General features: G+C 40.7%; 1 protein-coding gene across 1 annotated transcript; it reads right to left on the bottom strand.

Annotated features, from left to right (window-relative positions):
- Positions 1-17,976: 17,976 nt before the first annotated feature.
- On the bottom strand, positions 17,977-20,731 carry LOC104090859 (laccase-12-like). Its single transcript, XM_009596056.4, has 6 exons — positions 20,521-20,731; positions 20,278-20,429; positions 19,913-20,157; positions 19,649-19,777; positions 18,531-19,487; positions 17,977-18,415 (listed from the first exon to the last, which is right to left on the bottom strand). The coding sequence occupies exons 1-6, from the start codon at positions 20,629-20,631 to the stop codon at positions 18,285-18,287; spliced, it is 1,725 nt and encodes a 574-aa protein (XP_009594351.1). The 5' UTR covers positions 20,632-20,731; the 3' UTR covers positions 17,977-18,284.
- Between the last annotated feature and the right edge of the window lie 1,119 nt (positions 20,732-21,850).

Raw genomic sequence — 21,850 nt, 5'->3', positions numbered from 1 at the left:
GAAGATGAAGATGGTGGCATGTTAGCTGTCCCGGTGGAAGGCCCGGCTACCGTAGGAGGTATGAGAGTTGTAGATGGCTCAGCAGTAGACTCTGTATCCATCACCGATGGCTCATCAGACTGACCAACGGTGGTAGTGGCCTTACCCTTGAACTTTGGGTTGTCCGCACCCTGCAGGTGGTACCATGAGAAGGGCTTCTTGGCCCTCACTTTCGTATCAAATGTCCTTGGCTCCACCTTTGCATCGTTGAAATATTCTGTGAGTTAGGATATGGGTAGGAGCTTTCACCTTTTCGGACAGCTATTGTCATGTTGGCCGACATGATGGTACCCATATTGATTGGGTACCCGGCCATAATCGAAGCCACCAAAACTGTTCGGGGAAGAGGAAGATTATTCTCATTTCTGCTTGGGTCGATACGGCTGCACACAAAGGTCTACCACCCTTATGCTTCAAAATTTAGGGTGGCCCGGAGGATAGGAACCTCTGCTGGGATCCACGGTAGTGGTGGTCCTGGTGCTGCCAACATCTCTGCTAGCCAAAGGCGAGCTGCATCACCCATAGCAAGCTTCTCTAAGTACCGGATTGCCTCTACCTCTTCGAGTCCCAAGTAAGTGTTCAGAGTGATTAGGACGAATCTGACTTTCAAATTTCTCGCTTTGGTCACTTTGGTACCCTTCTTGATGTGTGCCACATTGGCATAAAACTCCCGTACCAAGTGCTCATTTGCATCGATGACACTTTGGGTGAACCCCATCCACCCCTTTCACTCCCGGAACTGTCGAAGGACATTTGGATTGTATTTATCCAAATCCTTTATTAAGAACTGTCGCTCAAGTGTGAGCGATCTCTGGGGACACCTCACTTGAGCGATCTCTGGGGAAACCACTCTCTGAATCTTGTGAAGGCTATTAAACTCACAAACTGATCCTCTCATGCTTCCTTCTTCTTTGATCTCTCTAGGCCGCCCACTCGAGTGTCACCTCCTCTACCATCATCATCATCATCTATTACCATTGGTGACGGAGGAGTAGGTGTAGAGGAGGGCTCTAAACCCTGGCTAGTGGCATCGGAACCCTCAGAAGAACTTGTTGTAGTGGAGGTTTCATCACGCAATTGATATCTCCCAGTGGGTTATGGTGGTCGGGACTGTGCCTCAGGCTGTACCTCCATTGACTGACCCTCGGAGGCTTCCCTAGATGGGGCATAGGAACTAGATTCATAGGGCTCTGTGGCCCGACCTCTCCCAGTGGTTGGCTTTTTGGCGATTACTATAGATTGCACTCCCAGTGGGTTAGTGCCTTTTTCTATGCCTCGGGGGGCTCACCTCTCTCTTTGGATGTATCGCCTCTACCTCGTGAATGAACCATTGTCTGCAATACAAGGCACATAAGTCAGTTGGAGTTCAAAACAGGTTAAACATTTGCAGTACAGTTGCAAGACAATAGTTTACAGAAGATACAGTGCGGACCACACAATTTTGAGTACGGACCGCACAATTTTGAGTGCGGCCGTAGACTAACATCTGCGAACCGCACAATTTTAAAGTGCGGTCGCACACCCTGAAGTGCGGACCGCATAATTTTAAGTGTGGCCGCACAATTCCAAGCTGAGACACTGGTTCTCTGAAGTTCTAATGTGCTGTCACACACATTTTTCTGCGGCCGCACAATTGTTTCTGCGGATCGCACAATTTTGAGTGTGGTCCGCACTTTTCAAGCACCTGTTTTCCCTAATCAACAGATATGCAGACCGCACAATTTTTTGTGCGGTCGCACAATTTGAAAACATATTGCAGTGACTTTAGGTTTATTGTAATTGTTTTCATAAATTAGGCATGGTATTTGCAAATACACATGATCAATGGTCTACCCAGTCCCCAATGAGCATACATGAAATTACCCACATGTTTTTAAGCACATATGAAGAACATTTGACATTTTTAGGCCTAAAAATAACTAAACTAATCAAGAACAAAAATCAAGAAAAATGGAAAAAGTCTAACATGGATTGAACATACTAGTGATGAAGGAATGCAGGTGAGAATCTAGACTTGATGAATTGATTATGAAGTGTGAACTATTTTGTGATGCACAATGTTTGCTTAGGGCTCAAGAGTTCAGAGAGTGTAAAGTGTGAATAATGTTCAAAAGCCCTATTTATAGGTTGACCAAGTCGGTCACAAAGTGAGCTGAGTGCGGCCGAACAATTTTGAGTGCGGTCTGCACTCTTTACCTGGACTTGTGCTGAGATTCTGCGGTCCGCACATTTTTGTGTGGGCCGCAGATTATCCTATTCTCTGCAACTCAAAACTTCAGAGAGTTCATATTTTTGAGTCTCCAGTTGTGCGTCCGCACAAAGAATTATGCGGCCGCAGAGTCTTCTCTGCGGTTGCAATCATAATTGTGCGGTCCGCACGTTTTCAACACTTGGCCAATTTTTCAATCACAGTACCTGCAATGCGCACTCATTCCTGCAAATCACTTCAAAACTAGTTAGCTCAATACAAAGCCTATCTAAAAGGAAGAAAATGAAAAATGAAAAGAAACATGGGTTGCCTCCCAAGAAGCGCCTTATTTAACGTCGCGGCACGACGCATGTTACCATCAATCACTTGAAATGGATTAACGCCACAACGTGGCTATCATCAACTTTGCTAAGATAATGTTTCACCCGGTGACCATTGACTCTAAATATTTCATCATTCTTGTTCTTCAAGTCTAGTGCACCAAAGGGTGTTACATGCACAACCTCAAATGGACCACTCCACTTGGACTTCAACTTTTCCGGAAACATCCGCAACCGAGAATTGAACAATAGCACAAGATCACCTTCTTTGAACTCATTATTCTGGATTTACTTGTCATGGAGGTACTTCATCTTGTCCTTGTATAAGGACGAACTTCAATATGCATGGTACCGGAATTCATCAAGCTCATCCAATTGTGCCACCCTTAAGTTGGCGGCGACATCCCATTCAAGATTAAGCTTCTTCAATTCCCACATAGCCTTGTGCTCAAGTTCCACCGGTAGGTGACAAGCTTTCCCGAACACTAAACGATACGGAGACATACCAATCGGTGTTTTGTAAGCCGTCCTATAATCCCAAAGAGCATCATCAAGTTTCTTTGACCAATCTGTCCGGTTGGCATTCACAGTCTTTGACAAAATACTCTTGATCTCCCGGTTGGAGACTTCGACTTGACCACTTGCTTGAGGATGATAGGGAGTTGACACTTTGTGAGTTACACCATACTTTGTGAGTAAGGTATCAAAAGCTTTGTTACAAAAGTGCGATCCCCCATTACTAATAATGGCCCTTGGAGTACCGAATCTCATGAAGATGTTCTTTTTCAAAAATGTCACCGCACTTCGAGATTCATTGTTGGGTAAAGCCATGGCTTCAACCCACTTTGACACATAATCCACAACTACCAATATGTAAGTGTTCCCACAAGAGCTCACGAACGAACCCATGAAATCAATGCCCCACACATCAAAAATGTCAATCTCCAAGATGGTGGTGAGGGGCATCTCATTTTTCTTAGAAATCCCACCGGCCATTTCACATTCATCACATCGATTGACGAGATCGCTAGCGTCCTTGTAAAGATTAGGCCAATAGAATCCACAACTCAACACTTTTGTTGTCGTTCTAGCTCCACCATGGTGGCCACCATATGGTGAAGAGTGACAAGCCTCAAGAATTTCCATTTGTTCCTCCCCCGGCACACATCATCAAATCACACCATCGGTACAAACGGATCATCCCAATAATAGTCAAGGCAATCCCGTTTGAGCTTCTTCCTTTGGTTTGAAGAGAACTCATTCGGTACAATAGCACTCACAAGATAATTGGCTAAATCGGCGAACCATGGCATCCCGGTCATTGAAATGGCTAGAAGCTGCTCGTCGGGGAAGGAATCATTTATCTCAAGGCCATCATGTGGCCTCCCCTCCTCCTCCAAACGAGACAAGTGGTCCGCCACTTAGTATTCACTACTCTTGCGGTCTGGAATCTATAGATCAAACTCTTGCAATAGAAGCATCCACTGCATTAACCTTGCCTTTAAATCATTTTTGCTCATTAAGTACCGAAGCGCCGCATGATGGGTGTGGACAATCACCTTTGTACCCATCAAGTACGGGTGAAATTTTTCCTTAGCAAAGACAATAGCAAGGAGCTCTTTTTCGGTCACTGTGTAATTGACTTGGGCATCATTGATGGTCTTACTAGCATAGTAGACTGGATGAAAGATTTTGTTGATTCGTTGCCCCAAACCTGCTCCGACCGCCACATCACTTGTATCACACATGAGCTCGAAAGGTAAGCTCCAATTTGGTGCGGTGATAATAGGAGTAGTAGTCAACTTGAACTTGAGCAATTTGAATGCCTTCATACAATCCTCGTTGAAATGGAACTTGGCATCCTTCTCCAAAAGTTTACACAAGGGGTTTACCACCTTAGAAAAATCCTTGATGAATCGGCAATAGAACCCCGCATGACCCAAGAAGCTCCTCACTCCCTTCACGGATGTAGGAGGAGGGAGTTTGGAGATCACCTCAATTTTTGCCTTGTCGATCTCAATACCATGCTTTGAAATTTTGTGGTCGAGGACTATGCCTTCCACGACCATAAAGTGACATTTCTCCCAATTCAAAACCAAGTTTGTTTCCTCACATCTTGCCAAAACCTTGTCCAAGTTGTCCAAGCACTCATCAAAAGAATTTCCCATCACGGAAAAGCCATCCATGAAGACCTCAAGAAAATCCTCCACCATGTCGATAAAGATGGACATCATACACCATTGAAAAGTCGTCGGTGCATTGCATAACCCAAATGGCATTCGCGACAATGCGAAAGTACCATAAGGACAAGTGAAGGAGTCTTCTCTTGGTTCTTAGGAGCAATAAGAATTTGATTGTAGTCGGAATATCCATCAAGGAAATAATAAAAAGCTCGTCTGTCCAACCTATCAAGCATTTGATCAAGAAATGGAAGCGGAAAATGATCTTTCCGAGTGACTTTATTGAGCTTCCTATAGTCCATGCAAACTCTTCACCCGGTGACCGTTCTTATGGGGATCAACTCGTTCTTGTCATTTGTTATCATTGTCATGTCCCCTTTCTTTGGGACACATTGCACCGGAGATGACCACGAGATATCGGAAATGGGGTAAAGAACCCCGACATCCAACCATTTTATGATCTCCTTCTTCACCACCTCTTGCATTGCTTCATTTAATCTTCTTTGATGTTCAATGGAGGGTTTGGCATCCTCCTCCAAAATAATCTTGTGCATGCCAAAGGCGGGGCTTATACCCCGAATATCCGCCAGTGTCCATCCTATAACTTTCTTCCTCTTTTGAAGCACCGCCAAAGTAGAATCTAACTGCACGTTAGTCAAGAAAGAGGACAGAATAACAGATAAAGTAGAACACCAAGAAACGCATACCTGAGATGTGAAGGCAATGGCTTTAACTCCAAAGTGGGAGGCTCCTCAATTGAGGGCTTTGTTGGAGGAGTCTTCAAGTTCTCAAGATCTAAGGACAATTTTCGGGGTTCATAAGTATACTACCCCATTCATTGTAATGCATTTACACATTCAAAAAAGCCTTCCTTATCATCATCATCATGATTAAGCAATACGGCCTCCAAAGTATCATCAACATTCATCATGGCACTAGCATCATCAACAATCACCTCGGTCACTAAGTCCACAAATGAACAAACTTCATTTCTATTCGGTTGCCTCATATATTTGCATACATGAAAAATCACCTTTTCATCGCCCACCGGGAAGGTGAGCTCACCGGCTTCCACATCAACAAGAGCCTTCCCCGTAGCAAGGAAAGGGCTACCCAAAATAATAGGCACCTCATAGTCCACCTCGCAATCAAGAATCACAAAGTCTGCCGGAAGGATGAACTTATCAACACAAACCAACACATCATCAATAATACCCAATGGTCTCTTCATAGTACGATCCGCCATTTATAACCTCATAGATGTGGGTCTTGGTTGCCCAATTCCCAAAGTTTTAAACATCGAGTAGGGCATCAAGTTGATACTCGCCCCTAGATCACATAGAGCTTTGGAAAAATCGGCGCTCCCAATAGTGCAAATTATTGTGAAAGCGTCGGGATCTTCCAATTTTGGAGCCATTGAGTGCACAATAGCACTCACTTTATGTGTCATCTTGATAGTCTCATAATTCATTGATATTTTATTTTCCACCGAATCTTTCATGAACTTTGCATAACCGGGCATTTGTTCCAACGCCTCAACGAATGACACATTAATGGATAAGCTCTTCATCATGTCAATAAACTTCTTGAATTGGTTCTTGCTATTTTGCTTGGTGAGCCTTTGAGGGTATGGAGGAGGAGGCCTTGGCATTGGTGCCTTGGCCTTTGGCACTACCGGTTCTGGTATGTCAATCACGTGTTCCCTAGACGGGTTCACTTCTTCTTGCGTTTCCTCCATATTTTCATCAATATCAATTCTCACTTCTTCATTAGCTTGAACCACATTACTTGGAATTTCATCTTCTTGAATCACTACATCATCATCCACATTTCTTCTTTGGTTTGATGTTGTTGCCTCCTCAACTTTTCCACTCCTTGTGGTTACGGCCATTGCATGTCCCGTGTTGTTCCCACCCTTCGGGTTCACCACTGTATCACTAGGTAGTGCCCCCTTAGGACGAGTGTTTAAAGCTTGCGAGATTTGCCCCAATTGAACTTCCAAATTACGGATTGAAGTGTTGTGAGAGTCTAATTGAGCATCAGAGTCGGTATGTTTCTCCATCATTTGTTTGAACATATTTTCAATTCGTCCCATCTCATTATTGGAATAACTAGAACCTTGAGACGAATAAGGAGGCGGTTCGTTTGGTTGTTGATACATCGGGGGCCTTTGAAATCCCGACCCCCGATTCCCTTGGTTATTGTTCCAACCCCCTTTGTTGTTGCCTCCCCAATATCCTTGATTGTTCTAATTGTCTTGATTGTTGGTACCACCACTCCAATTGCCTTGGTGGTTTTGATTGTTCCAATTTCCTTGATTTTCTTGAGATCGCCAATGTTGTTGACTCGAACCTTGAGAGTTGTTTCTTTGCCCTTGGTAGTTATTCACATATTGCACTTCTTACTCTTGCTCATTGTATGATTCGTCTTGGTCAAACCCAGTAGCATCTTGCACAAATTGTTCCACACGGTTTTGCACTTGTTGACCCTTTTGCCTTAGCTTGTTCACCATCATATTGACACATTCCATTGCATTTACTTGCTTAGGACCTTGAACCTGTTGAAGTTGAGCTTTGGCCAATTGATTCATTGTAGTGGTCAATTCGGCAATTGCTTGCCCATGATCATGCAATTCTTTGTGTAGGTGAATCACATTTGGATCACCTTGAGGAGCATTTGCTCTACTTTGTCATGCCAATGAAGTATCCGCTATTTCATCTAAGATTTCACAAGCTTCGGCATATGGAGTTGTCATAAAATTTCCACCAGCAAGTTGATTGACCACACATTGATTGGTATTATTAATCCCCTTATAGAAGGTTTGTTGAATCATAGCCTCAGTTATGTCATTATTTGAGCACTCTTTCACCATAGTGCGGTACCTCTCCCATATCTCGTGCAAAGGCTCATTGGATTCTTGTTTGAATTCTAGAATCTCGTCTCTAAGAGTAGCATATGCCCGGGAAAAGGAACTTGGCAATGAAGTTTTCCGCCAATTCATCCGATGTATGGATAGAATGGTTTGAAAATCTTTCTAACTAATCCAAGGCTTTCCCCCGTAGAGAGAAGGGAAATAGCCTCAACCTTAGAGCATCCTCGGAGACGTTGGTCTGTTTACTCCCCCAGCAAGTGTCCACAAATCCTTTCAAGTGTTTGTACGCATTTTGATTTGGAGCCTCGGTGAAGAATCCCCATTGCTCAAGCAATGTGAGCATAATATTTGTGATTTGAAAGTTGCCCGCCCTAATGCGGGACGGGACTATAGAACTTGCATACCCTTTATTCAGCAACACCCGATGTGGAGCCACTCCTGGTGGATTTGGGGGTGGAACGGAAATGTTGTCTTGAGGCAGTCGGCCTCGTCTATTTTCTTGAGGCTCAAGAGGAGCCTCCTCAACTGGGTCATCTTTCACGTCCACATCCCCCAAAGACATGTTTCCGAGAGGATCATTGTTGAGAGCCATTTTTGTACCTACAATCAATTCACAAAAAGGTTAGTAACCCGGAAGGAAAAGAAGACAAATCATACACAAAACCAAATATACAGCTAAATCCATTTTTAGCTCTCCGGCAACGGCGCTAAAAATTGATGTCGTCCAAACTCACACCACTAATTGGGATTGTGAGGCAGTCAATGCAATTATAAATACCCAACGCGAGTCGGGGTCGATTCCATAGAGAGCTTTATGTTGAATTAGGTATATACCTAGTCTAAGTATATGACATACCCAAGATTGCACTTCCACATATTCGATTGTTTCTTTTCTACTTCTAATTTTTATGCTAATGCTTGTAATTATGAAGCTAAGGGACAATATTTTTGGTATCGTTGTTTCTCAGGTGATAAACGATCTAGGGTTGTAACTTCCGCTTAGTTGGTTACCTACCGGATTGAGAGATTTAGGGCATGTTTGGTTGGTCGGGATACAATATAGCAATCACACACGATTACTCACTCTATACATCTTGGTAGTTTGAGTGATTTTGCTCAATTTGGCTTTCTCAAGTCCAAATGGATATCTCACGAAACAAGTGATAGATGCTCAAGTCGGGTCTTACTATCTCTACATTCGACCCTTTAATTGGGGCTATCAATTTCTCGAGTTCACCCTAATTTCTTGTTAGCCAAGTTTTCCTAGACTTAGACTCTCTTTCTCAAGTAGAGACTAATTCAATTAGGCATGAATCAATATTTGCAACCATCAATCCTTAAATTCAAGCAAGAACTAGGCTAAATATCATATACCCAATCATAAACAAGCCATAAATCAATTACCCAATAGATACCCATACTAGGGTTAGGTCACACACTAGCTAAGGGTTTAGCTACTCATAGGAAATGAAGAAATTAAAGAAAAACTAATATAAAACTCATAATAGATGATTAAGGGAAGAAAATCTAATGTTAAAATGATAAACTATTACAAAGTTGCCCAAAACAGTAAAGAAAAACGGCTATCTATTTTCTGGAGTTCAAAACCTAACCTAGAAATGACAAAAAGATCTATTTATACCCAACTAATATTATCGGACAAAATTGCCCCTGCGGAGGTTGTGTGGCCGCATAATTCTATGTGCGGTCCGCACTTTGAAGCTGACTTGACAGGGTGGTCTTGTGCGGCCGCACTTTCTCTGATTGTGCGGACTGCACATTTTCGAGTGCGGCCGCACTCTTGGTTTTGGGTTCGAGATGGGAAATTTCTGCGGACCACACATTTATGAGTGCGGCCACACTTTTTTATTCTGCGGTCGCACAATGATAGTACAGTCCGCACATCTTCAGGTCCCCAAAATGCATCTCTCTGAACCTTGTCTTTTGCGGCCGCACAATAATTGTGTGGTCCGCACTTTGTGAAGGAATTCTGACAGTGGCTCTTCAGAGTCTGCGGCCGCACACAGTATTGTGCGGTCCACACTTTGGTCCCTTTTGCCTTGTTTTGGTTCTTATCTAATTTTTACTCCTTCTTAGTTGATTTTCATTTCTTTGACTTTTCCCAATATTCCTGCAAGAAAGCACATTTCATTAGTTCTCGAGAATACCTTTAACTATTTTTGAGCTAAAACGTAAGTAAAAGAGAGCAAATAAGTAGTCAAAATCTCTACTTATCAGTCACCGTCTTGGCGTAACATTCAAGGATAGCATGATAGGGCGACAACCAGTCCATGCCAAAAATAATATCGAAATCCACCATACTGAGCAATAATAAATCAGCTCTGGTCTCAAAACCACTGATAACAATCAAACACAACTGATACATGTGGTTAATAATAATATAATCACCCACGGGTGTAGATACATAAATAGAAGAACTCAAAGAATCACGGGATACGCCCAAATACGAGGAAATATTAGATGACACATAAGAATAAATGTAGCCTGGATCAAATAAGACTGATGCACCTCTATGACAGACCGGACAAATACATGTGATAACAGAATCAGATGCAACTGCCTCCGTCCTAGCAGGAAGGGCATAATATCTGGCCTGGCCTCCCCCTCTAGGTCGACCTTTACCTGTCCGACCTCCACCTCTAACTGGCTATGCAGGTGGAGTGGCAATTGGTGCAGTAATCATGGCCTGTGAAGCCTGAGGGACTTGTGGAATATGTGGGGCCTCCGAAATCTGTGGAGGTGCACCCCTCCTGAATTTAGGGTAATCCCTCACCATATGACAAGTGTCATCATACTCAAAACAAGCTCTCGGAGGATGTGGCTGTTGTGACTGGCTCAGGCCTGATCGACTGGACTGACCGCTGGAAGCACCTTGTACTAGAGGTACACTAGACATTGGCGGTGCATAATAGGGATCCTGGGGCCTAGGAGTGGCCAGAGTACCGCTGGCGGCTAGAAGTGCTGAATGAACAGGGTGACTCCCATAACCCCTACCCTGACGAGCTGCAGCTGGGGCACGAGAACTGTAATACGTGCTAGAATCTCGAGGTCTCTTAGCTTCTCTCTCTTCTCTCTCCTGGATTTGCATACCCTCCAATCTCCTAGCAATTGACATCACCTGCTGGTATGCGATGTCCATCTCCAGCTCTCGGGCCATACTGAGTCTGATACTAGGGTGGAGCCCCTCAATAAATCGACGAACCCACTCTCGAACAGTAGCAACCAAGGCTAGTTCATGCCTAGCCAACTCACTGAATCGGACCGCATCCTCTGACACAGTAATAGAACCCTAGTGTAACTGCTCAAACTCTGCGTGACATGCATCCCTAAGAATTTGAGGAACATATTTCCTCAAGAACATATTTGAAAACTGAGTCCAAGTAAGTGAAGCTGCCTCAATCGAACTATCCAATTCGTATGCCCGCCATCACTGGTAGGCCGCTCTTCTAAGCTGGAATACCATGAAAGAAACCCTACTACCCTCTGCAATACGCATATTATAGAGGATACGATGACATTCCTCGAGAAAACCCTGAGCATCCTCTAAAGCCAACCCGCTGAAAGTGAGAGGGTGGTACTTCTTGTACCTCTTGAGCCTGAGTTGTTCCCCCTCTGAAACTGCTGCCCTAACCTCGGGCTGAACTAGGATAACTGGCTGCACTGGTATAACCTTTGGGGCATGGTCAACTGGGCCCGTGGCTCTGGGTTACGGGCGGCGGGAGTCTATGCTCCTCCCCCGGCCTGAGATGTGGCAGGAGCAAGTGGAATCAACCATGCCTGAGTTAGAGTGCCAAACATGCTCAAAAATTAGGCAAGAGTCTCCTGAAGTGCAGGGGTAGTAACAGGCATCTCAGGTGCCTGCTCTCCAACTAGAGCTACTGGTGGCTCTGCTGCAGCAGCTCGTGCAGGTGCTCTAGCTGCACCACGTGGTCTTCCCCGGCCTCTGGCTCGGCCTCTGGTCCGGCCCCGGCCTCTTGCGGCTCCAACAGAGGGCGTGGGTGTCTGATCATCGGATCTAATTGTGCGTGTCCTCACCATCTGTGAGAGAATAGAAAGACAAGGGTTTAGAATTTCGAAGTCAACAAATGCTCACGATAAGGAATCAAAGAAGTGAACATTTTCCTAACAGTTCCATAGCCTCCCGAAAATAAGTACAGACGTCTCCGTACCGATCCGCGAGACTCTACTAAACCTGCTTGTAACTTATAACACCTATGAACCTAGATCTTTGATACCAACTTGTCACGATGCCAAATTCAACTTCCATAGGATGTTGTGATGGCACCTAATCTCTAAGATTAGGTAAGCCTAACAATTTTTGCGAAAATACATAAAATAAAACTGAAGCCAAATTCTCAACATATAAAATAAATATAGAACTGCAATCCAATAATTTCAACTCCCAAAACCTGGTAGAAATAAGTCACAAGCTTCTAAGAATTTATTCTGAGTGTCTCAATATATCAAAGTCTAAAGAGAAATCAGGAAGACAACATAATAAGGATGAAGGGGGACTCTGAGGTCTGCGGACGCTGGCAGATGTACCTTGAAGTCTCCATGTACAGCTAGTTCATTGATACTTGGTCTAATAGGAAGTACCTGGATCTGCACAAAAAGATGTGCAGAAGCGTAGTATGAGTACACCACAGCGGTACCCAGTAAGTGCCAAGCCTAACCTCAGTAGAGTCGTGACGAGGTCAGGTCAGGCCCTACTGGAAATAATAATAAATAAGCAGAAATTTATAATAGTGTAATGAAGTGACTAAGAAATAAACAACGAAATTTACATAAAGATAACAACACAACAATTAGAGGTAAACAATAGGGGCGCTCCCGAGGAACCGCCTTGTAGTCCCAAAAGTAAATATCCAGTACAGGGGAATCTCCCGAGGAACCGCCCTGTAGTCCCAAAAGTAAATATGCATTGCAGGGGGATGTCCCGAGTAACCGCCTCGTAGTCCCAAAAGTAAATATGTAGTACAAGGGAGATCTCTCGAGAAACCGCCTCGTAGTCCCAAAAGTAAATATGTTGTACAAGGGGATCTCCCGAGGAACCGTCTCATAGTCCCAAAAGTAAATATGCAGTACAGGAAAATCTTCCGAGGAACCGCCTCATAATCCCAAAAATAAATATACAGTAGAGGTAGTCGAAAGAACAATAAATTTTCAGCAAGAAATCTTAAAGTTAAAGATTTAAATCAAATTAAGGAAGCAGGTAATTCAGCTAAGCATGTTGCACATATTGCACGTAAGAGTTAAGGCACATAGACATGAGATACTAGGCTAAACATGATCACTACATATGCTAAGGCAACTCAGTTAAAGAATTTAAAAGGAGACTACTCAACAAGAATCGATATTTCCAAATTTAGCCTATGTACGCACTCTTCACCTCGTGTACACGGTACTCACATATCACAAAATATTACAACAGTATCAAATTCCTAAGGGAATTTCCCCCACACAGGGTTAGATAAGCCACTTACCTCAAGCCAAGCTCAATCAATCAATAAGAATGTCTTTCCCTCGATTTCCCGAATTAGATCGGCTAGAATCTAGTCACAATTAATTCGATTCAGTCAATACAAATTATAGGAATTAATTCCATATGAAAATACATATTTTCAACAAAAACCTAAAATTTAACTCAAAAATTACCCGTGGGGCCCAGTCTCGGAACCCGAAAAAAGTTACAAAATAAGAATGATCATTCAACCACAAGTCCAACCATACCAAAATTACTAAATTTCGGCATCAACTCGACCCTTAAATCTTCAATCTAAACTTAGGAATTTTTCCAACTTAATCCACCAATTAAATGTTAAAAACTACCATAGATTCGGGTACTTTAACCAAAATCGAGTTAAGAACACTTACCCCGATATTTTTCTTGAAAATATCCCGAAAATTGCCTCTCCCCGAGCTCCAAATCGCTAAAATTGTCAGAACTTAAACTTTCTGTTTTAGTCATTTCAAGCCTAATTGAACTACAAACTTTCAATTAATTTTTTTGGGTGCACTACTAAGTCCAAACTCACCACACTGAGCTATTGGAATCATCAAAATTCTATTTCGGGGTTGTTTATACATAAGTCAACATCCGGTCAACCTTTTCAACTTAAGTTTTCATCTTTGAGACTAAGTATCTCAATCCATTCCGAAACCTCACCGGACCTGAACTGACTACCCCGACAAGTCACAATACAGCTATAAAGTACAGAATGAGCAGTAAATGGGGGAACGAGGCTACAACCTTCAAAACGACTGGCCGGGTCGTTACATATTTACGGCAAGATTTTCTGGTTGTCATTTTGATGAATCAGTATACCCTACATTAGGAGGAGAAAATAAGTAGTTGAGAAAGGAGATAGATTGGAATGTATTATCACTATCTCATTTAGATACTCGAACAAATCAATGTGAAAAAGAGGTTCAAAAGATAATTCATTTACAAAATATTGCAAATCAACTCCCAGATGCATTCACTAACCTACCAAGGGTGACTAAGTCACATATTCCAACTGCTAATGCTCTAATTCAAGTTGATATACCGATATAACAATCAATTAAAGAAAATGAGTTTAAACCACGCTTGAAACGTGGTAGACCAATCGGTTCTAAGGATAAAAATCCTCGAAAAAGAAAAGGAGCAAATGATCAAAGAGATCATAATACGGAGGTAGTGGCTCAAGAAGAGCATAGAGACATAAAAAATAATAAGACCTCAAGGGAGGTTCAGGTACCTGAAAATGATGATAATGCAGAGATCTCAATAATTTATGTCTCAACGGAAAAAAATGAAACCGAAATAATATTGTTATCGATAATGTTTTTGCTTATAATGTCGATGTTGAAATAATGAAACAAGATGAGGATCTTGAACCAAAATCCATCGATGAATGTAGACAGAGAAATGATTGGCCAAAATGGAAAGAAGTTATCCAGGCAGAATTAACTTTACTTGCAAAATGTGAAGTTTTTAGGTCTGTAGTCCAAATATCTAATGGTGTTAACCCTGTTGGCTATAAATGGGTCTTTGTACGTAAAAGGAATGAGAAAAATGAGGTACAAAGATATAAGGCACGCCTTGTTGCACAAGGATTTTCACAAAGGTCTGGTATCGATTATGAAGAGACGTATTCTCCTGTTATGGATGCTATAATGTTCCGTTATCTCATTAGTTTTGCTGCCCATGAAAAACTTGGCATGCATTTAATGGATATGGTTACAGCTTACCTTTACGGCTCACTTGATAATGAGATATACATGAAAATTTTTGAGGGACTTAAAATGCCTGACGCACATAATTCAAAATCCCGAAAAATATTTTCAATGATATTCCAAAGATCTTTGTATGGTCTAAAGTAATCAGGAAGAATGTGGTATAACTGCTTTAATGAGTATTTATTAAAGAAAGATTATATAAATGATGCCATTTGTCCATGTATTTTTATAAAGAAAACAACATCAGAGTTTGTTGTACTTGCTGTATATGTTGATGACATAAACCTTATTGGAACTCCTACAAAAGGCAATTGATTATTTAAAGAAGGAATTCGAGATGAAAGATCTCGGAAAGACAAAATTATGTCTTGATTTGCAAATTGAACATTTGGCAAACGGGACTTTTGTTCATCCATCTGCCTACATAGAAAAGGTATTGAAATGGTTTTACATGGATGGAGCACATCCATTAAGTACTCCGATGATTATTCGATCACTTGATGTGAATAAGGACCCGTTTTGACCTCAAGAAAAGAATGAAGAGCTTCTTGGTCCTGAAGTACCATATCTTAGTGCAATTGGTGCACTAATGTATCTTGCTAATACTACAAGGCCTGACATAACTTTTTAGTTAATGTCTTAGCAAGATATAGCTCTGATCCTACAAGGAGACATTGGAATGGAATCAAACACATATTACGGTATCTAAAAGGAACTACCGATATGGGATTATTTTATGGCAATGATTGTAGTCCTGATATTGTTGGTTATGCCGATGCTGGGTATTTATCTTACCCACACAAGACTCGATCTCAAACAGGCTATGTATTTACATGTGGAGGTACTTTCATATCTTGGCGATCGACTAAGCAATCAATCGTGGCTACTTCATCTAATCATGCTAAGATAATTTCTATTCATGAAGCAAGTCGAGAATGTGTTTGGTTGAGGTTTATAATACATCTTATTAGAGACAAATGTGGTTTGAAGTGTGACAAACTACCCACAATTTTGTATGAAGACAATGCGGCATGCATAGCCCAATTGAAGGGGAGTATTCATAAAAGGAGATAGGACAAAGCACATTTTACCAAAGTTATTTTTCACACACGATCTTTAAAAGAATGGTGATATCAATGTGCAACAGATTCGTTTGTTCACCAAATATCTACAGACATCAACCTTCAAGAAACTAGTATACAAGATTGGGATGCGATGGCTCAAGGATGTGAATTGATGCTCTCATCAGGGGGAGTTAATACGCGTTATACTCTTTTTCCCTTACAAGATTTCGTCCCACTGGGTTTTTCTTGAAGGTTTTTAACGAGTCAACCAAAAGGTGTATTTATAAACATGTGTACTCTTTTTCCTTCACTAGAATTGTTTTAGAGGGTTTTTCCTAATAAGGATTTAATGAGACACATTATTTATTTTCCTTATAAGAAAAATCAAATTATGGTGGCTACTCTTCCTCCATGATCTTTATCTCAAATGCTTAATGACATATTCAATAACATATTTTTCTTCACTTTTCATGCCTATATAAAAGTCTTGTAATAGATAGAAAAATACACACAATTGATGAAGAAAATCTCTTCCTTCTCTCTATATCTCTTAGTTTGTTTTTTCTTGTTATATATTGTTACTTTGAGCTATATTTTATAACAATAATTATTATATATGATTATATGCATATTGTTTTATCATATTTTAAGTTTAAACTCTTGGATAAGCGGCTATTTTAGTTAATTCTTCATATTAAATTCTGGGATACAATTTAGGATTACATTAGTTAATATCGCTATAATTTTTATATTAAAATTTTAATATTAACTTATCCCATATAAGGTATGGATAACAATTTCAAATTTTAATTCTAGGATTATTAATTCCTGAATATCCCAGCGTGAAACTAAGCAACCCCTTGGAAGTATTAAAGGTCAATAATTGGTATCAACTAAAATATCTTTTTATGTATTTGACTTAAAAGTTAAATATTTTTAAAAGGAAAAGGATAATATTTGTATTCTGTAAGAGTGTCTGGTGAGTTCTATCCGCTTGTTTGGATAGTTGTTACATATCGTTTCTTAATGTTCGTATTATATTATATTATATTTTAATAAATAGAATATTTGGATAGATGATGTTATTTTTTATCACATTTCATAATATCACACACTAACAATTTGAAAAATAAACTTATAACATTATAAGAAAAAAAGTAAAATGTGAAAGACACAATTATTTAAAAAGGCAGGGGTCTTTTCATCGTTATCAAAATAGACATTATACGTAAAGTGACAAAACAAGCTGCAAAGGTCAAGCGGGTCGGATTGCTAAAGTCAAATTTATGCCTTTAGCTAAGAATGTCATTATAGAATATTGTTTCTTCACCTAAGGTAACTGTTTATTAGCTCTTGCCTAGATTTTTCATCATCCAGCCAGTTTACTTCACAGGCTGTATTTAGTACTCAATGTGATTTCTAATAAACCACGGATTTGCTTTGTTTGATTACTGCTTACTTTATCGTTATATTCTTTGGTTTCTCAAAAGATTTGTCTTGGACCAAATTATACTAAGTAAAGGTTGCAGTTGTTTCTACATTTTCTTGTCTTACATTGCACTTGAAGGGGAGCCTTAGTGCAATCGTAAAGTTATTTGCAGCGTGACCTTTTCGTGTTCGAGCCGTGAAAGCAGTCACTAATGTTTGTATTAGGGTAAGCTGTCTAGATCACGCGGCTATCCTTTTACATTGCACTTGCATAGTACTTGAAAGGGAGACTTGGAGCAACTGTAAAGTAGTGTTAGAGCCGTAGAAGCAGCCACTAGTGTTTGCATTACCCTAGGGTAGTATGTCTACATCAATACCCTTGAGGTGCGACCCTTTCCCGCACCCTGCGTGAACGCGAATGCCTTGTGCACCGGCTGCCCTTTCACATTGCACTTGCATAGCAGTACTGATTTGTGGAGGGATAATCAAGTTTACTATAGAAACTGCCTGGTGCACAAGTTAATTTGTAGCATTGTAGAAACTGCCTTGCATAGCAGTACTGATTTCTTGAGACAGGCAGTTTGTAATTGTTGTACTGATTTGTGGAGGGATAATCAAGTTTACTAAAAAATTCCATTAAATTCTTCTCTATTAATTTCACTAGAATTACAAAATACAACTGTCGTAATCTGGGGATATTCTGAGCTTGATGCTGAATTGATTTAGGAGTATTGCCACTATCTTAATCCAGCCATCTATCAAAAAATCAAAGAGGAAATTCAAGTATATATGGGGGTGGGGGAAGGATTATAGTACAGCAAAAAAGAACTAGCCCCATTGTAGGGAAGATCATTTAGAATGGCTAAAACAATTAAATTGGTTTCTCTAGGGCTTGACTGTTGTATAATGTTGTTCTTGTTGCAGTTGTCAACAGACAGGAAGATCTACTGGAGGAGCCTCCAATGATTCCAATTCACTAACTCCGTTTTCGACGATGAACGCCATGCCCAAACCCCAGCCAATGTGAACATCCAAGTGACAGTGCATTAGCCACACTCCTGTTTTAAGTTAATATTGTAAGTTAATTTGTAGCATTGAAATGTGACATGCTATAGAAAAGCGCTGGAGATAGTTAGAGATATAAGTACTTGTTTCACTATCGATTTCCGTTACCTGGATTGTCAGCAACGAATCTGATAACTGCCCATCCTTTGACGGGTACACTGGCCGTGTTCCTGAGAGGTGGATCAACAAGGTTGAATTTAGCTGCATCTCTTTTTGGATTAAAGTTACCGAAACCCTCTGCAATGATGTAAAAATCATATCCGTGAAGATGAATTGGGTGGTTTTCAGCTGTGAATATACTTGTCCCCTGTAACACAACTTGCACTCTTGCCCCATATTTCAGCTTGTACAGCTTTGTTCCTCGAATAGGTTGCCATAGTGACCGGCTTACATTGCCTGTATAATCAAATTTTACAGGTGGTTTTGCTGGAAAATCAGTTGAGAATACACCAGGTATGCCTTGGTGATGTGCTTGTAGCAGTGAAAAGTTGGATGGTAGAACAAATGATACGTTGTTCATACTGGCAGTGAATCTAGTTCCATTTGGACCTTGACAGTTTCTGGAGCGAGCGCCTCTTGGGCAGTTGTTGAGTCCTAGCCCAACAGTGAAGAACAGATTTTCGTCGATATCAGTGGGCACCTCGACCTTTCTTGGGCTTCTGAATTTGGTTGTGAAGGCTGTTGCAGTGGCCGTGTCATTATATGCTGGTAAAGATGGGGAAACTGGATTTGTCTTGACACAATTCAAAGAACAAGAAGATGTCTTGTACTCAAGGATGGCAGTGGTAGTGGTATTATCAAAAGGGGCGCCTTGAGCACTTGCGTAGGCACGTGCTGCCATGTAGTATTTGGCTGGTTGCTGGTCGGCTTTGATCAGGACATCAGTTGTCTGGCCTGGTCCGAGCATAAGGACTGATGTTGTGAAGGGCTTAACATAAGAGGCATCTGCTCCAACAACAGTAAGCTTGTGGTTGGCCACAGTAAAGAAAAGTTGTTGATTGAGTGCAGCATTGATAACTCGGAGGAGGTTGGTTTCGCCAGTGTCCACATGGACTGTGGTGGTATCTGCATTAACATGATTTCTATGTAAGTGAACACTAGTGTAACATGGTTTGGTGGAAATTAGGCTTTATACTATGTGTAGACTTTCTTCTATAATTTGATATTTTAAGAGTATTAGATGGTTTCATTCTTGGTACTTCAAATATTTTGAGATTAGAACTAACCTTTACTTGAACACTTGTAGAGATCACCTGGTTGACCATTGATGGTGTATGCATCAGATACATTTGGAGCTGCTCCTGTTCTTGTTGCTCGTCTTACAACGTCAATAGGGTTTGTATCCCACCACTCACCTAATCATCATCGTCAAACTATCATTTCAACGAAATTTCTAAAAAACAGAATATATGAGAAAATGCATAACTAGTACTATTTGTTTTCAGAAATGATCAAAGCTTTTGGTATTGAAGAGAAGGTAGAAGTAGTACCAAGCATAATTGGTGTTTCTCTTTTGGGCTTAACAAATGGATAGGATTCTCCTTCTTTTGGATGGATTATTAGAGCTCCATAAACCGTAGCCCTGAGCCACGAGCTGTGAGCGTGCCACCAAAGAGTTCCTTCCTGTCCTTGAATTGTAAACTGGTAAGTGTAACTCTTTCCTGGTCTAATCGGACACTGAGTGACAAATTCTGGTCCATCTGCCCATCCTGTTCTCATTTGCCTTACTCCATGCCTTTTGATACACAACAAAGTAGTATAAAAATGTCAAAGAAAATGCCATTACATATAATCGCTTCTATTTTATTTGCGTAACATATATCAGTTAATCTGAGTTCTGCATGCATCAATTTACCAGTGAATAGTGACATTATATCGAGCTTTGTTGACAACGTTTACAACGAGAGTGTCCCCGTTGTTTACTTCCAGTGTTGGTCCAGGGAATTGTCCGTTCACCGTTATGGTGTTGTGAGTTTTGCACAGCCTCTTCACTGGTGTTGCTTGAATCTGTTACAAAAAGCAGAGGTCAGTATCATATAGTTTGTAACATTTACGACATGTTAGGAAATTTAATGAATGGAAATCTTGGATAGCTTACAACAAAATCATGGTAGTGAGTTTTCGCAGATGCCGCATTTGCCGAGAGAAGCAAAATGCATATAAAGAAGAAAGAACTCAAAGGGTTGGCAATGCTTTTGAAAGCCTCCATTTTTTTTCCTTCTCTTAAAACTCTTTCTGAGTATTAGTAGATGCAATTCAATGGTTGTTTGTGAATTGAATCTATGCTTTTATAGGGAGAAAAGAAGAGAGAACTAAGTAGTCTAAGGTTTGACAGATTATGTTTTCAAAACTTAGTTCAACCCTGTAGAAGGTGTTGGTTCAACCACTTAGCCTATCTCTAACTGCAGTAATTTTCATGAATAATGCTTACATTATAAGACTTTTTCTTTGAGTTTGTTATATTCTCAATTTTCAAGGAAACATCATTTTTATGGTTTTTGCTTAATACTAACGATGTGCTGTTATCCAACAAACTTTGGTGTTATGATTATATACCATGTATCCTGGCTAGTCTATCAGAAAACTGAAGGAAATTTCTGCTCTTTGTTAGATAACTGGCAGTTTATTTAATTTATGACATCAAATTACTATATTAGCTAAAGCTATTGTGATATATAAGAAATAAATATACCGTAGATTATATTTCAAATCCAACGAACCAGTAGCTGCAAACCATAATTTGCATTGCTTATTACTTCTTAAACTCTAAAAAGCAGTGACCAAGAATTGGTTAAAACGTAAAAATCTATTAGTAGGTCATAGAAGTCATAGGTTGGTGTCGCACGACAAGATCTTTACTAGAATTAGAAAAAAGAAATAAATTTTGAAGGTTAGGCTTATTACTCCTATTAGATACTTGAATATGTATTTGGATTTGGACGGGAATTTTGGCGCACTAATAAAAAATTGTATCATGTGACTAGAAAGTCGCGGGCTTAAATTGTAAAAATAACATTACTGTGGCTACGTGCATAACACCCAATACGGTCCGGGTCTGACCCTTACTTCCTCGAGTCATGCGCATAGCAAAAACTAGTGCACCAGACTGCTTTATTTAAAAATAGTTAAGGGTAGCTCGGTGCACAAGGCATCCCACGTTCACGCAGGGTTTGAGGAAGGGCCGCATCCCAAAAGAGTATGATATAGACAGGCTACCATAATGCAAATATTAGTGGCTACTTCTGCTGCTCGAATCCGTGACTTTATATCGCGTAGAGACAACTTTACCGTTATTGCAAGGCTCCTAGACTCTTTTATTTTAGTGGAAGTAAAATATGCTACTAACCCAAATTGGATGAAGTCTAGAGGGTGAAATCAAAGATGGCAAAAGGTCATCTTCAGTTTGTTGTGTCTAATAAAGTACTCGG

The sequence above is a fragment of the Nicotiana tomentosiformis genome, chromosome 5, assembly GCF_000390325.3.
Source record: "Nicotiana tomentosiformis chromosome 5, ASM39032v3, whole genome shotgun sequence".
NCBI lineage: Eukaryota > Viridiplantae > Streptophyta > Magnoliopsida > Solanales > Solanaceae > Nicotiana > Nicotiana tomentosiformis.
This window is presented reverse-complemented; position numbering and strand designations above follow the sequence as displayed.

Coding starts and splice junctions, on each gene's coding strand:
- LOC104090859 (XM_009596056.4), bottom strand. CDS start 20,631: ATGGAGGCTTTCAAAAGCATTGCCAACCCTTTGAGTTCTTTCTTCTTT. Junction 19,778..19,912: donor AGAAACACCAATTATGCTTG/GTACTACTTCTA, acceptor GATGATGATTAG/GTGAGTGGTGGGATACAAAC. Junction 19,488..19,648: donor CTACAAGTGTTCAAGTAAAG/GTTAGTTCTAAT, acceptor ATGTTAATGCAG/ATACCACCACAGTCCATGTG.